The 15585-nt window shown below is 35.1% G+C and overlaps 1 protein-coding gene across 1 annotated transcript; it reads left to right on the top strand.

Annotated features, from left to right (window-relative positions):
• The first annotated feature begins 1234 nt into the window (after nucleotides 1-1234).
• On the top strand, nucleotides 1235-14776 carry MRPS30 (mitochondrial ribosomal protein S30). Its single transcript, XM_051990573.1, has 5 exons — nucleotides 1235-2219; nucleotides 6539-6684; nucleotides 7245-7350; nucleotides 12042-12218; nucleotides 14389-14776. Exons 1-5 carry the CDS (start codon nucleotides 1634-1636, stop codon nucleotides 14670-14672), a joined length of 1299 nt encoding a protein of 432 aa, XP_051846533.1. The 5' UTR covers nucleotides 1235-1633; the 3' UTR covers nucleotides 14673-14776.
• The last annotated feature ends 809 nt before the right edge of the window (nucleotides 14777-15585 follow it).

The raw sequence follows: 15585 nt of genomic DNA on the forward strand, positions 1-15585 counted from the left end.
TTTAGGTGACAAGATCCCCATGCCAAGACCTCTCTCTTTTTATTATTAGGAGATTTTTCATAGTTCAGACCAGGAAGCAGACTGTGCACTGAGTTTGGCCTAAGAACAATTTTTTGAGGTCACTGTCTGAATTAATTTAGCTACAACAAAATGCTGGAATTGTTTCTGCACCAGCCCCAAGTGGTCTCTGAGTTCAGACAAGTACCTACCTGCAGGACCCATGTTTTGGTCATGAAATCCTGCTATGAATCAAACTTGTCTCATTGTTGCTGTCATCTCTCCTTGTGAGAGCTACAGTTCACTGCATTACTTTTGCTATATGTATTAAAATTTGGTCACACTAAAAAGTGTCTTCTACAAGAGGTCTCAGCATATGTGTATAATTTTCGTGCAGTGGAATAAAGAAAACTTTGCTTATGGCCACCATTATCTCTGATTTTGCAACTTTAATTTTAAAAACTAATTATTTACAGTTGTGATAACCCATGTAAGCTCTTTGGTATTTTTAGTTGAGCAGTTGCATAACCTGTGACTCTTTAGCAATTTATTTTCAGATTTGACATAGCACTCAAAATCCAGAGCTCTTTTTACTAAACCATATTGATGCTTTACTTAGATGAATATATTGCCATGATAATACTTTACAAAAAAATATTCTTTAAATCTATTTCCCCAATAATTTAAATTCTCCTACAACTGTTTCCTTACATGTACAATGAGAAGATTAAGCTAGAGATGAGTGTTAAATTCCTTCCAGCTCCACATGAAGAAAAAAAGGCAATGAATTTAGTTTCAGGGGATCCAGATGGATTCATATCTTAGATCTGTCTCTTACTATCTGCCTAATCTCGGGCAAGTTGCTTCACTTGTTTGGACTTTATTATCTTGGGGGAAAAAAAAAAAAAGAGGGGGAGGGAAGATTTAGACTACTTTAAGGATTCTTAGTATGAGGTTCGTATATTCTTTGAAAACATATTTTGCCAACTGTATTGTTACATAGTTTCCCAATGTAAAAACACACATTTTAAAAATGTATTTTAAAAACATTAAGAATCAGTTCATGGATTTCACTAGTTTCCTAAAGATGTCCCAGAGAAAAGTTGAGCCCCTGGACTAGATGACCTTTGATCTCCCTTTCAGATCTAAATCCAAGATCCTATGAACTATACATTGCAACACAGATATCAAACTGCATTGGAGTGATAGGCAACAGTCGACTAAAGAATTAAAAAGAAAATTTAATTTTTGGGGGTAGGGGAAACCCCAAATCTCTTGTCAAACAGCTGACAGGAAGAAAGTATTTGGCCTTATTCCTAAATGCATTTTAAGTGTCAGCATTTCAAAGTTTAACATTTGACTGTTTTGAAAAAAGAAAGGCGAGAGAAGGTAAGACTGTTTCCAAGGTCTCAGATCTTTCTGCTTTAAACATCCTGCCACGGGAAAAACCAAGATAAGAGGAAAAGTCCCATTGGCTCCACGTTTAATGACGTCATTCCGTCGAGACCCCTTTCCCCTACGCTCTGACGCATGGCCGCAATCATAATTTTGCTTTCCGATTGGTCGGCTACTTTCCCGGCGTCTACGTGCAAGCGGGTCCAATCTTCGACCTCTCGGCTCCGCCCTCGGCGTTAGGATGAAGATGGCGGCCTCCATTCGGGTAAAGCTGTATCCTTGCGGCCGAGGATTGCGGCTGCACACAGCGGCCGAAGTCGCGACACCTGCGGCCGAGATAGCTACACCCGCGGTCTCGACAGCGCGGTATCCGCCGGTGGTGGCCTCACTGACGGCAAAAAGTAAGGCAGCCCGACAGCGTCGGGTGGACCGGTGGCATCAGCAGGCACACGACGCGCCCTCGGTGGAAGCGAAGCTGCGCGTACTCACGAAGCTGCAGCGCCCCAAGTACGTCGTGTACCCGCAGACCTTCGCCCTTAATGCAGACCGCTGGTACCAAAGCTTCACCAAGACCGTCTACCTGAGCGGCCTGCCCCTGCCCCGGCCCCCTGGCCCTGGCGAGCCCGGTGGCCTGCCCGATCTGGCCCCCCTCCGCTCCGCCGTGTGCGACTGCCTCCTGCAGGAGCATTTCCACTTGAAGCGCAAGAAGCGGGCCCCGCCGTACCAGCAGCAGGAGTTTGTGGCCTCTCCCTTCCTCCACCAGCTCGTGACCTCCCTGACCGGGCTGCTGACCCCCCACAACCCGAGTCTCTCGGCCGCTGCCCTCGGTGAGTGGCGGAGGATTGGCCCTCCCCAGGCCCACCCTGACACATGCCGACCCCGCCCCATACTTTTTCTCCTGCCATCCCCTCCCCCACCTCGTCCTCACTTCCCGATTTTCCACTTCTCTCTTGTACCAGGACCTTTCCCCCCAGTTCCTTCACAACTAGAATAGTAATTCCATTAAAAAAAAAAAAAAAAAGTTACAGAAAGTTACCAATTTCATCTGAGAAAACCAAGGGCAAGGGTAAAGACTTGTCAGAAAAACCTGAGTTGAGATTCAGCCTCAGAAATTTCCTAGTTGTGTGACTTTGGCAGGGCGAATCACTGAGAAGTCCCCTCTTCTGTTTCCTCCTCTATAAAATGGACGTAATTTAAGTACCTAACTCTCAGCTGGCTGTCATAGGCGCAACAGCAGTAAAAGTTATGATTAAATTTGTATAGCACTTACTATGTGCCAGGCACTAAAAATTCTAATCATTTTAGAATTGTCCTTTGATCCTGACATTAGAATGGCCAATGGTTCCACAGCTAATGCTGTGTCAGTGTTTGAACTCAGTTGTTCTTCTCCCTCAGGTCCATTTTCCCACTTTTGCCTCCTCCTAAAGAGTTTTCCTCTCCAACCACCAGCTCTCAGTCCCCCAGCTTTCCTCTTCCTTCCTCTTCCACTGTAATCCCTTCAATAACTTCTCTTCACCGCCTTTCCAACTTTTTTTCTTGCCCTTTTCCCCCCAGATTTGTGCTAAAGCTTCCTTCTTTTTTTCCCCCCTGTCAATGTGTCCCCTCTGTGTCTGTCTCTCCTCTCTTCTGGGAAGGTGATATTATTCTCATACTCCAGAAAGGGAAACTGAGTCAACCAGTAAACACAAGTTATACAACCTAGTGATTGGGCAGATTTGGACCCACTGGCCATCCAGCTGGTATTTGTGCCATTCAAGCACATCTCAGGGTGCAGGCTGTAAAATCCAAGACTTTGACATTTAGAAACAGAGTGACCTTGGACAAATAATAGTAATTAAACAATAGCATTCATATAGCACCTTAAGGTGTTCAAAGCATTTTATAGTTCCATAGTGCAGTGGTTAGAGATGAGAGCCCTTGTGAAGAGTCAGAATTACTCCCAAAGATATGAAAAACACACCTCTATGTAAATCTATAGTAAAATAAACTTATCTTGGTCCAGCTCATAAATAGTTAAATGACCATAGGCTTTTCAGTTCTAGTAGAGAATAGATAAGAAATAGGGGTAATACACAGAATATGAAAAATGCCCAAAAGATAGAAGAAAATGTGAAAATCACAGAGGCAAACAGGTCTTGAGAGGCCGTTTAATGTACAAATTTTGGACATTAAATTTTGTAGAATTTGGAGCTCAGAATTTAAAAAGAATGTTAAAAATAAGTGATAAATTGCATATATAAGCTCATGTATGGGAATGTACATATCTGTGTGTGTACAGAGAATGCACTTACAACCTAGTGATGTGATGAGTTGAACACCAAGGAATTAGAAACACGGAATTTAATTTTTAATAGTATTTTATTTTTCCAAATATAATTAAAGATAATTTTCAGCATTCATTTTTGTAAAACTTTGTGTTACAAACTTTTCTCCCTGTCCCCTCCCCAAAATGGCAAGCAGTTTGCTGTAGGTTAAATAAAACATAGAATTGTATAGGTCTTAGAATAAATGTTTTAAAAAAGCAAGATAAAGGTTCATGATCAGATATATTCTGGGTTTATCAAAAAATTACTACAATAATAATCTCTATACTTGTATTTGAAGGAAACCTGTCATAGCTTAATGATTGCAGTTAATTCTTATTAAATCTTAAATTGTTGGTATCACTTCCATTAAAAATTTTTTAATTAAAAAATATATTTTAAAAAATCTATACAATTGATTTGATTTTTATCAGAATGAGAATTCATGCAATTAAATTATTCAGTGAATTCTATTAGATACAAGGCAAGGGAACATATGGAATCAGAAATCTTGTAAGTAATTGATCAGATTATAAATTCTCTTAAAAAGAGCATTTATAATAAAGAGGCTTTACTAGATCATCTGTGAAATCCTTTCTTGTTTTTAAAGTACAGTTAGTCCACATGCAGATCTTCACTATTCTGTGCTAAAAACAAAATTAAAACCATGAATTCTCAAGTGTCAGTGACTCTTCCATCTATACTCTCATTAGTGTAGACCTTGCAGGTACTGTATTCCTGAATTCTTGATCAATAAATCCTCTCAGCAACCACTATTTTCTTTTCTACTATCTCATTTCTACAGAAATTTGTTCACCCTCCTATTGCTCAACCTTAGGCAATTCTGTCTGCTTTCTATGATCCACTGCTAGTGTTGCCAAGTGCTATTAGAGAAAGCCCAAACCTTCTCATTTCATCTATTTTAAATTTATATTTTGTAACCTTACCTGGACACTGTTGCTCAACCCTTCGATTATATATCCTGTGGTGCGTCTTCCAAAAACGTTTCATTACCTTATTCCCATATTCTTGGCAGAAAGTTAAGGCAGGCGATCTGTTTTGTGCTTACCATTTGTGTATATTTTGTCATCTTTTTCTTTTGCAAAAGACCTACAGGTCTTCTTTTAATCTTAAAGTTTTCTCTCTTCATGAACTCTAACAGCTCATTCATATTTTGAAAAGAAAAAATTCTTCCCTAAGGGAATGTCTTCAAGCAGTTGAGTTATTTTTTAGTCATAACTGACTGTTCATGACACTGTGGAATTTTTTTGGCAAAGATACTGAAATGGTTTGCTATTTTTTTCCAGCTTATTTTACAGATTAAAAAAAAAAAAAAAAACTGATGGAAACAGGATTAAGTGACTTACATAGGGTCACACAGCTAGTTAAGTGAAGCCAAATTTGAATTTTGGAAGATGTCTTCTTGACTCACCTAAATGCCCCTTTCAATCTACTTTAATTTTCAGTTTTTTTTTTTTTTACTTCCAAAGGAACAAGTAAATTCCTTTGATTTCATATTGTCTGTTTATAATTGCTGCTTTTACTTCTGCCCATCCATTCATTCCTTAGCCATTTATAATCTATTTTTGGTTTCTATTACAATACTGGAATGGTCCTTTCAAAGGTAAGGAAGGCTGAGCTCCTCCTAATTGCTAAGTCTTAACAGCCTTTATCCAATCATCATATCTGGAGTTTTCTACCACCTTTGACAATTGACCAGCTATTTCTCCTTTACATTTTCTATTTTCTCATCTTCTGGGACATTCTTTTGGTTCATTTCTTATAAATTTCAACTACTGTTGCTTTCCTCTTTTCCTCCTTTCTTCTTTAATGTAGATGTCTGCTAAAGTTCTTTCTTCAGCATTCTTTAATTCTTCTCTTCATCTCCTCTGATAATTAAAAGAACTTATATTCTGTTGGGAGTGAAAGGTAGTAATGTTCCCAGAAAAAGAATAATGTCAGGTAGTGGTGACATGGTCTAGGTGAAGTGGGGAAGAGTTTAGATGAGAGAGAACAAATTCATTTGGGGCATCTGGGAAGGATGTGTGTAATATTTTTTTGAATTGTGCTGAAGAACAAGAACTGTCTTCAGGCAGAGAAGAAGGTAGAGTAGAGTACATATTTCAAGTATAGGTGCTGACCTGATCTTGTGTGCCTCTGTGCATGATAATTGAAACCCAGAGAGTAGATGAGATATCATGAAGAAAATAAAGAAAGAGGTAAGTGTGAAAAACCCAGGACAGAGCCTTGGAATATACCCAGGCTTGTGGAACAGGAAGAGCTATAGAACATAAAGGGAATGCTATATTTAAGAATAAAGAAATGGTTCATTTTTATAGACAGAGGAAGGAAGGGAAAGATAGAAAATTTAGGAGTGAAAACTAAATCCTAGAGTAAATTAAAAGGTGTAGGATGAGGATAGAGAAGAGACAGTTTTACCTTGAAACTGGAGAAGAATAAATATAATAAAAATTAAAATAATTTACATTTATATAAAACTAGAGTTTTATAAATCATTTTTCTTATGATAGCCCTATTAAGCTGTAAGCACTGTTTTTACTTTACAAATGAAAAAATTGAGGTTTGGAGGTTTGAATGTTCCCACTAAGAATTTTCATTTGTAATAGTATCTTTAAATCAAAAAATTTAATGTTAAATTTTTAGCCTCAAACTTAATCTGACACACTGAAAAACATTGCTAAAATAATTAATTTTGGATTAGGATATCTGATTTATTTCAAGTATTGAATGTTTAATAAAAAATTTAATGTTAAAATTTTGGTCTGTAGTATAAGAAACAAAGTAGTTAAGTTCACTAGATGAAAATTTATTTTTCTGCATAGATTTTCAACGGCCGGTTCATTTTTATTGGTGGTGTGGTGAAGAAATTATTTCAAAAGGTTATCGTAAAGGTAGAATTGATGCATTACGATACCAGATAAATGATAAACCACATAGCCAGATTCGTATACAGAAACAACTTTCAGAGGTAAGAATTTTCCTTTAAATACGTTTTTTATTCCTTAAACTATGACCTTTATGACTACTCCATTACTTATGGAAAAAACTAAGAGTAAAGAATTTGCCCAGATATAAAATAATTGTAAATTAGGATTATGAGTTTTTTATATCTGGTTTTCAGTTCAATTTACAAATATTCCACAGAGAAGCACTTTATTACTATATGGTTAACCCTGTGTGTCTGAAGGAGGGAATAAGTTTATGGTTAATCTACTTTTCTTATTATAAAGATGAATTTTTGGGGTACAGTTTTATAGTTAGAGTTTTAAACTAAGAGAAAAGTATCTTTATTCAAAGCAATATATTTTGTACAACTTTGAACTGAGCTATATATCATTTGCAGTTCTGAGAAAAAAAACCAATCCTGTATGCTATTAAAATAACGAATTGTTTCAAATTACAGTTCAAAAACTTCACTTAATACATTTTAGTGGTTATTGTGTTAATGTAAATTTTACTAGGTAGTAATAAATGGATATATGCTATTGCTATTGTAAAGATTTAATGCTTGTGACTTTCTTTCTTAAGTTTGTGCCATTGGATTACTCAGTGCCGATGGAAATTCCTGTTATTAATTGTAAACCAGATAAACTTCCGTTATTCAAACGACAGTATGAAAATAACATATTTATTGGTGAGTTTTTCTCTTAGTGGTAATCTACTTGTATGTTTAAAGTTCAGTTTTTGTGAAGTGTGTATATATGTGTGTGTGTCTGTGATAGAAATTAATTGTTGGTGCCCCAATTTTGAATCAAAATATTATATCATGTAGACATTCTACATAAGCATATCTTGAAAATTTTGCAAATTTGGTTCCAGACTACCACAATAAAGCAAATATCACAGTATAGTGATAGTCACAAGAATTTTTTGATTTTGCAGTATAACAATTATGTTTATATTGTAGGGTATTAAGTGTTCAGTAATATTATCTAAAAAAATTGTACATATCTTAATTTAAAAATAAATATTGTTAAAAAATGCTAACCATCATCTGAACTTTCAATGAGTCTTTTTTTTTTTTTTTTTTGCTTGTAGAGGTTCTTACCTTATATTAATAGCTGCTAACTGATTGGGGTGTGGTGACTGAAGTTTGGGGTGATGACAGTTTCTTAAAATAAGACAACAGAATTTTCTACATTGACTATTCACAAAAGATTTCTATGTGGCATGCAGTGCTATTTGCAATGCTGTTTGTTAGCATTTTATTCATAGTACTTCTTTCAAAATTAGAGTTAATCCTCTCAAACCCTGTCAGTTTTTTATCAACTAAGTTTGTAATTCTTCAATATTATTGTGTCCTAGGGTACTCCCTAGGGAGGCAAGAACACCAATCGATTGGTGGAGAAATTAAAATACACAAAACATTTCTCTATTAACTTAACAAGTTTAGATGGATACCATTTTTGGTACCCCAAAACAATTATAGTAATAACATCAAAGATCACTGATCACAGATCAGCATGACAGGTATAATAATACATATGTTTAAAATATAATAACCAAAATGTGACACAGTATATGAGTGCATGCTGTTAGAAAAATGGCAATGTTAGACTTAATAGATGCAGAATTGCCACAAAGCTTCAATTGTTTTTTTTTTTTAATGCAATCTCTGAAATAAAATAAAATGACGTATGTCTATATTACAAACTATTCACATTTTTTCATGTGGCTATAGCTAGCTTTGATTACTTCATCTGAAAATTTCATGTTTTTTGATCATTTATCAACTAGGCATGGCTCTTTTTATAAATGTTACTCAGTTCTCTATATGTTTGAGAAATGAGGCCTTAACAGAGAAACTTGCTTAACTTTTTTCTTCAGTTACTTTCACTGTTAACTTCCCTCTACCCTGTAATGTTTCTCTCTCTTATCCTTCTATCCCTCCTCAAAAGTGTTGTGCTTCTGTGTTATCCTGACTGGCTTCATAATAATCAGAATTGTTTCTTTTTGGATCCTGCAACATTCTCTCCTTGACCTAGAGCTCTGGTTCCAGAATATCAGAGTAGTTTTCCTTGATAGTTTCTTGAAAGATGATGAGTAGTCTATTTTCATTGGATCATGGCTTTCAGGTGGTTCATTAATTTTTAAATTATCTCTCCTAGATCTGTTTTCCAAGTCTAGCTGCTTTTCATTGAGATATTTCACATTGTTCTCTATTTTTTCATTCTTTTGGCTTTGTTTTATTATTGGTTTTGATTTCTCATAAAGTCATTGGCTTCTATTTGCTCAATTCAAATTTTAAAAGATTTTTCTTCAGTGAGCCTTTTTTGTACATCCTTTTCATTTTGACTACTAATACTTTTTAAGGAGTTCCTTTTTTTTTTTTTTTTAATTGAATTTTTGTGCCTTTCTTTCCATTTGGCCAATTCTGCTTTTCAAGGTATTTCTGTCTTCATTGGCTCTTAGTACTTTGTATTTTACCATTTAGCCTATTCTGGTTTTTAAGATGGTATTTTCTTCAGTATTTTCTTGTGTCTCCTTTGCCAAGTTATTGACTTATTTTTCATGACTTTCTTGTACCATTCACATTTCTCTTTCCAATTCCCTCCCCCCTCTTTTTTTTTTCGGTGAGGCAATTGGGGTTAAGTGACTTGCCCAGGGTCACACAGCTAAGAAGTGTTAAGTGTCTGAAGCCAGATTTGAACTCAGGTCCTCCTGACTTCAGGGCTGGTATTCTATCCACTATGCCACCTAGCTGCCCCTCCTCTGTCTCTTTTACTTAAATTTTGATTTTTTTTTTTTTTTGCGCTCTCCCATAACCTGAAACCAATTCATATTTTTCTTAGAGGCTTTGCATAAAGGAGATTTGATTTTATCTTCTGAGTCTGTTTTGATCTTTGTTATTGCCAGAGTAACTTTTTATGGTCAGAATTTTTTTTGTTTATTTTTTCAGCCTATTTCTTGACTTTTAATTCTTTTTGTAAGTGGGTCTCTGCTTCCAGGATTGAAAGTACAGTATCGCAAGTTTGGGGGGGAGGGTTTGTGTAGTTGTTTTCAAAAATATTTGTAGGGTCTTGTAAGTTTTCAGTTTTTCTAAGATGGTATCCTTAGATTGTGTTTACTCCTCTCCTGACTTGTGTTGTGGTCTCTGAACAACCATAATCATTTTTTTCTGTACTGGAACTGTGGGGAGAGTCTCTGCTCTGTTGTGGTTGCAACCTGATCTGTGCTCCCAAGGACTGTGACCTGGGATCTGAGAAAGGGCAAAGAAGTAAGAGTTCTGCCTCTAGTGCCAGCAGAGAGGACCCTGTAACTCCTAATCAGGTTTTGAACCCCTTCTCATCTGTGGGTTGAGAGTTCTGGAAGGAACCACTCCTGCTGATTCGGTTGCTCTCAAGATCTGTTCCTGGTTTGCTGAGGCCAGTCTATGCTGGTATAGCCTTTGCTGGAATCTCTTTCACTCTCAGTCAGGTTCAAGAGACCTTTTCTGCCTATCTTCTAAGTTGTCTTTAGCTGGAAAATTATTTTGCCCTGTCCTTTTGTGAGTTCTGTTGCTTCAACAATTGTTTTATTGCATTATTTAAAGGTATATTTGGGAGAGGACTCAGGCAAATTGCTGCCCTTTCGCTGCCATTTTAGCTTTTCCTTATGCCAAGATTAACAACAAAGATATTTTTAAAAGACAATTATACAGCTTTCTTGTCTCAAAATCATGCAATTTAAAATACTAATATTGATTAAAAAAAAAGTGTTACATTGATTTCCATCTGGAAAATTTTCCTTGTTTTATTTTTCCAAAACTAAAAGCTAAGTTGGTATCATATCATTAATTTTTGTTATTTTTCTCTGATATACACTTAATATTTGTTGAAATAGTAGTGATTCAGTTAATATCCCCTGAAGAATTTAAAGTCGGCCTTAATATAAATTCGGGAGGCCAGTGGTGTATGAGTGAAGTGGCTATAAAATGGAGCACTTAGAATAGAAAAGTTCATCTAGATCATTTAGTCTCACTTTCAGTATTATAAATAAGCAAATGAATAAGAAATTTACTTGATTTTTTTCAGTCATACAACCAGAGAAAGCCAAAATTAGGATCAAAACCCTGATATCTATTTTTTTGTTTCTCTTTTTTCTCTCTTTTCTTTCTTTCTTTCTTTTTTTTTTTTTTTGTTATATAGCTTTTAATTTACAGGATATATGCATGGGTAATTTTTCAGCATTAACAGTTACAAAACTTTTTGTTCCAACTTTTCCCCTTCTTCCCCCCACTCCTTCCCCTAGATGGCAGGTTGACCAATACATGTTAAATATGTTAAAGTATAAGTCAAATACAAAATATGTATACATGTCCATACAGTTATTTTGCTGTACAAAAAGAATCGGATTTTGAAATAGTGTACAATTAGCCTGTGAAGGAAATCAAAAATTCAGGCGGATAAATATATAAGGATTGGGAATTCTATATAGTGGTTATAGTAATTTCCCAGAGTTCTTTTTCTGGGTGAAGCTGGTTCAATTCATTACTGGTCTATTGGAACTGATTTGACTCATCTCATTGTTGAAGAGGGCCACGTCCATCAGAATTGATCATCGTACAATATTGTTATTGAAGTATATGATGATCTGGTTCTGCTCATTTCACTCAGCAACAGTTCGTGTAAGTCATTCCAGGTCTTTCTGAAATCATCCTGCTGGTCATTTCTTACAGACCAATAATATTCTACAATATTCATATACCACAATTTATTCAGCCATTCTCCAATTGATGGGCATCCACTCAGTTTCCAAGAACCCTTATCTCTTGATGACCACATCACTATACAACAATTTTGCCTTTTAAGTTGGTTCACACTTTATCATCCAGTACAAAGTCACCATTTCACATGTTGCACTTATAATTATTACTATTTCAGTTCATCTTGATTAACATAGTGCTTTCCTCATAAATGTAAGTGTAGTTAGTGTCTGTTTTAGTGTTTTGTTTTTAGAATCTTTTTAATGATGTTTCTTTGCAAAATATCGAATATACTATTAATAATTCATGGAAAAAAATAGATCCCCAATTAATAAGTTACACAGCAAGTAAAGTTGAATTACAATGTTAAAGTCTTATTCCTGTTCACTAATTTGCTACTTTTCTGTTTTAATTTATTTTTTATGTTAACAGTTCTGATTTTGTTCTTATATTTTTGGGGGAGGGGGAATTATGTTTTTGTACTTTGCTTATAGAAAAGAAAGGTAATTTAAAGAAAAATAATGTAAAATTATTTAATTCACAGAAAAGTATGAAGCAAATAGTAAAGTAATACTTATTAGAAATTCTCATCTTACATTTTGTCATTTGATTTTTTTTTTTTCTTTTGCCTTCTAATTCAGGCACAAGATTAGCAGATCCATGCTGTTATGGTCACACTCAGTTTCATTTGTTACCTGACAAACTAAAAAGGGAGAGACTCTTGAAGAACAATCGTGGTGATCAAATAGAAGTTGGTTATCGAGCGAATGCCATTGCCAGTCTTTTTGCTTGGACTGGGGCACAGGCTATGTATCAAGGTACAGTTGATTTTGATTTTATAATTTATAAAGCACACACACACACACACACACACACACACACACACACACAGTGGAAACTGTACTGAATTTCACTTTGATGGCAAGAAGTCATATTGTCTTTTCTCTTTGTGTGCTGGTTTTTATTGTGTAGTTATATTGTGCTTAATACAAATAACTCCCATTTTGCAAAGGTGAGGGTCAAACTTTCTGAGACTAAGGAGATTGACAGTAGCTCATATCCTTTCTTGTCCTGAATCACATGCTATGCTATGGCACCAGAGCTGAAAGCAAGCTGCAGTATACAATAACAAGCATATTCCAGTGGCATATTGAATGCCCTTCTATAACTGTCCCAAGATGAGGGGAAAAGGGTAATGGAATGTAATAAGTTTTCATAATTCATACCAATAGTAGACTTTCACGTCTCTATTATTTTTTGGACTCAGATCCTTTGTTTTTTGTATAAAGGGGGAAAAAAGAGTGGTAGGGGAGAAAGGAGCTCTGTTTCTCATATATATGAGCAAAGTCTCATTTTTGGTTTGTTCCTGAAGCTTTTGGGGGACATTGATTGGTCTGCCTGTAGGTGGTTCTAGTCAGTTGTTTTTGGGGGGTTCCTTAAAAGCCATCCAGCAACTTTGGGAGGTGTCATGTCAAAGTTGTGTCACCTTCTTCAGAATCTTTCCACAGGTCTCAGGAAGGGATTGGTCAGCAAAAAACAAATCAAATACCGTTGAGCTTTTAATACAGATTAGAGTATATGGCACACACACAACAATTCATCTTTTAATCATTGACAACAAAGATGAAAGTTACAGTATCTAATGCAGACATTTTTTATCATTATTTGAAATTTCTCTTATAGTTTATTTTCTATGATTATATGCATGTGTATGTACATATGCTGTATAGATAAAAACCTCCTGTTAAAATGCCTCAAATTCAGATGTGTACTGAATCAAGAAATTTGACGAAATGGCCTTTTCGCAATCTTATTTTATTTTATGTTATTATGACTGGGATATTTCTGACTGAAAATGTTTAAGGAAAGGTAAGATAGAACTGTTTGTAAAGAGGCAGAATTATCAGTCTTCTTAATAAAAATAAGTGAAATCATGAAAGCAGATGATTTTGTCTTAGAGAATATAAAAATAGATGATTAATTTGATTGTAAAAGAAATATTCCTATATATATTTCAGGATAATATTCAGATATTAACATTTCAAACAAAATGTTAAGAAGATAATGCAACGAAACAAGGAATGAAGTTGCTATTTAGAAGTTAGAAAAAAACTAGTTGAGGACAGTGTCACAGAAGTTATAGTTGAACCCTCTTGATCAAAGATGTAATTGTGTTAGAATCAAACCAAATCAAATGAAGAGACAGTTTAGATTATCCAAAAAGACAAATTAAAATCTTTTATTATTTTCTGAAAATGTTTTTAGTGGAATGGTGAGAAGATCAAAGGATGATTTAGGAAAGATCAAAAATATATATGTCACTTGAATTCTCAGATAAATGGAAAGAAAAAGAAAAGATGGCAGTTGGGAGATGAGGATTAAGTGATGATCTAGGAAAAGATGGGAAGGAGGGACATGTTCAAGATAATAAGTAATGATAGGAAAGATTTCAGTTAGTACAGTGGAAAGGACACTGAATTAAGAAGTCTGGAAATTTGTCTCCAGTTCTACCTTTTGATCTTGAAGAAGTTACTTACATTCCTTGGATGTCAGTTTCCTCATTTAAAACAAGGGAATAGGATTAAAATATCAAGGACTTTCAGCCCTGTGTCTTTATCATTTTAGGAAATTCATAAGATTATCTTGGGAATGAAGATTCTTGAGGTAACAGAATAAAAGATAAGCATTTTATTAGAAGTCATCTGGTTCAGCCCTCTGATTTTATAAATGAAGGACAATAGCTGTGTAGAGAGGTTACATGATCTGCCCTAAGTTTAGTTCCATTATGAGCAATAGTTGGAAAAAGGTGAAAACACAGCGGTGTGGCATAGGAGTGATGGGAACGGAAAACACATGTGGGAAATTGAATATTTTATGGATCGGTGCCTTTGTGTTTTTATCTCTTCTGATTTGATAAACATTCCAACCCCCTCCCTCCCAAAAAAAAAATTAGATGTGTGTAAACTTAAATGTAACTTCTTTTTACAGGATTCTGGAGTGAAGCTGATGTTACCCGTCCATTTGTCTCCCAGGGTGTAGTTACGGATGGAAAATACTTTGCCTTCTTTTGTTACCAGTTAAATACTTTGGCACTTACTGCACAGGCTAATCAGAATAACTCTCGTAAGAATATATGTTGGGGGACAGAGAGCAAGCCTCTTTTTGAAGTTATTGAAGATGGTGATGTTAAAGGCTTCAATGATGAACTTTTGCTTCAATTGATTCAGTTTCTAATGAACAGACCAGAAGAACGTAGATCACAACTATTATAAAGACTTTTGGAATTCATAGATCTCACTGAATGTAAAATAAATCATTTATGATTTGGTATAATTGTTAATATAAAGATCTGGAATAAATTTTAGAAATATTCTTACTATGTTTTTAAAGTTTTTTTTGTACTTTTCAAATAATATCTTTGAAAATTTTAATTTAAGATACATTTAATTGTCTGTGATTTCATCAGTGGATGATTCCATTTACTAAAACTTTTTGGAATACACCCATTTTTTGGTAGCTAACTTTATTTGACCACAGCAGCTCAAATCACCTTGTAAGCAACCTTCTGACATTATACCTCTCTGTGGTTAACTAGGTTGTTTTTTTTAAATCAATTAACAAAATTTTAAAGTGTTTACTGTGTTCCAGGAACTGTGCTGCACTCTGGCAATACAAAGAAAAGATATAAACAAGACAAGGAGATTACATTCTAATGGGAGAGGCCACATATATAAATTAGTGTACACAAGGAATATAGAATATGTGTGTTTGTGTGTGTGTGTGTAAGTATGCACACCCATACATATATGTGTAAGATGAATAAAGAAGATAATAGAATAGCTTAAGTAACTGAAGGGACCAAGCAAGGCCTTCTAGAATAGGTGATACTTGAGCTGATAAAGGAAGCCAAGAGTTGGGGGAGATAACTATATGGGGAGCAGCCAGAATAAAGGCACAGAGATAAGAAGTTTGTGTATGTTAGTAGGCCAATACAATAAATATTAGTAGGTCGGTACAGTAGTTTCTGTAGTTTATGGAAGGGAGTATAAATTTGAAAAGGTAATAGGGACATGCTTTTTTTTTATTATTGTCTATTTTTGCATTCCTCAACTTCTCTAGGAATTTGGATGCTATACCACTTGGTACATACATGTTTAGCATTGATATTACTTCATTATCTGTGGT

Source organism: Antechinus flavipes, chromosome 1 (genome assembly GCF_016432865.1).
Source record: "Antechinus flavipes isolate AdamAnt ecotype Samford, QLD, Australia chromosome 1, AdamAnt_v2, whole genome shotgun sequence".
NCBI lineage: Eukaryota > Metazoa > Chordata > Mammalia > Dasyuromorphia > Dasyuridae > Antechinus > Antechinus flavipes.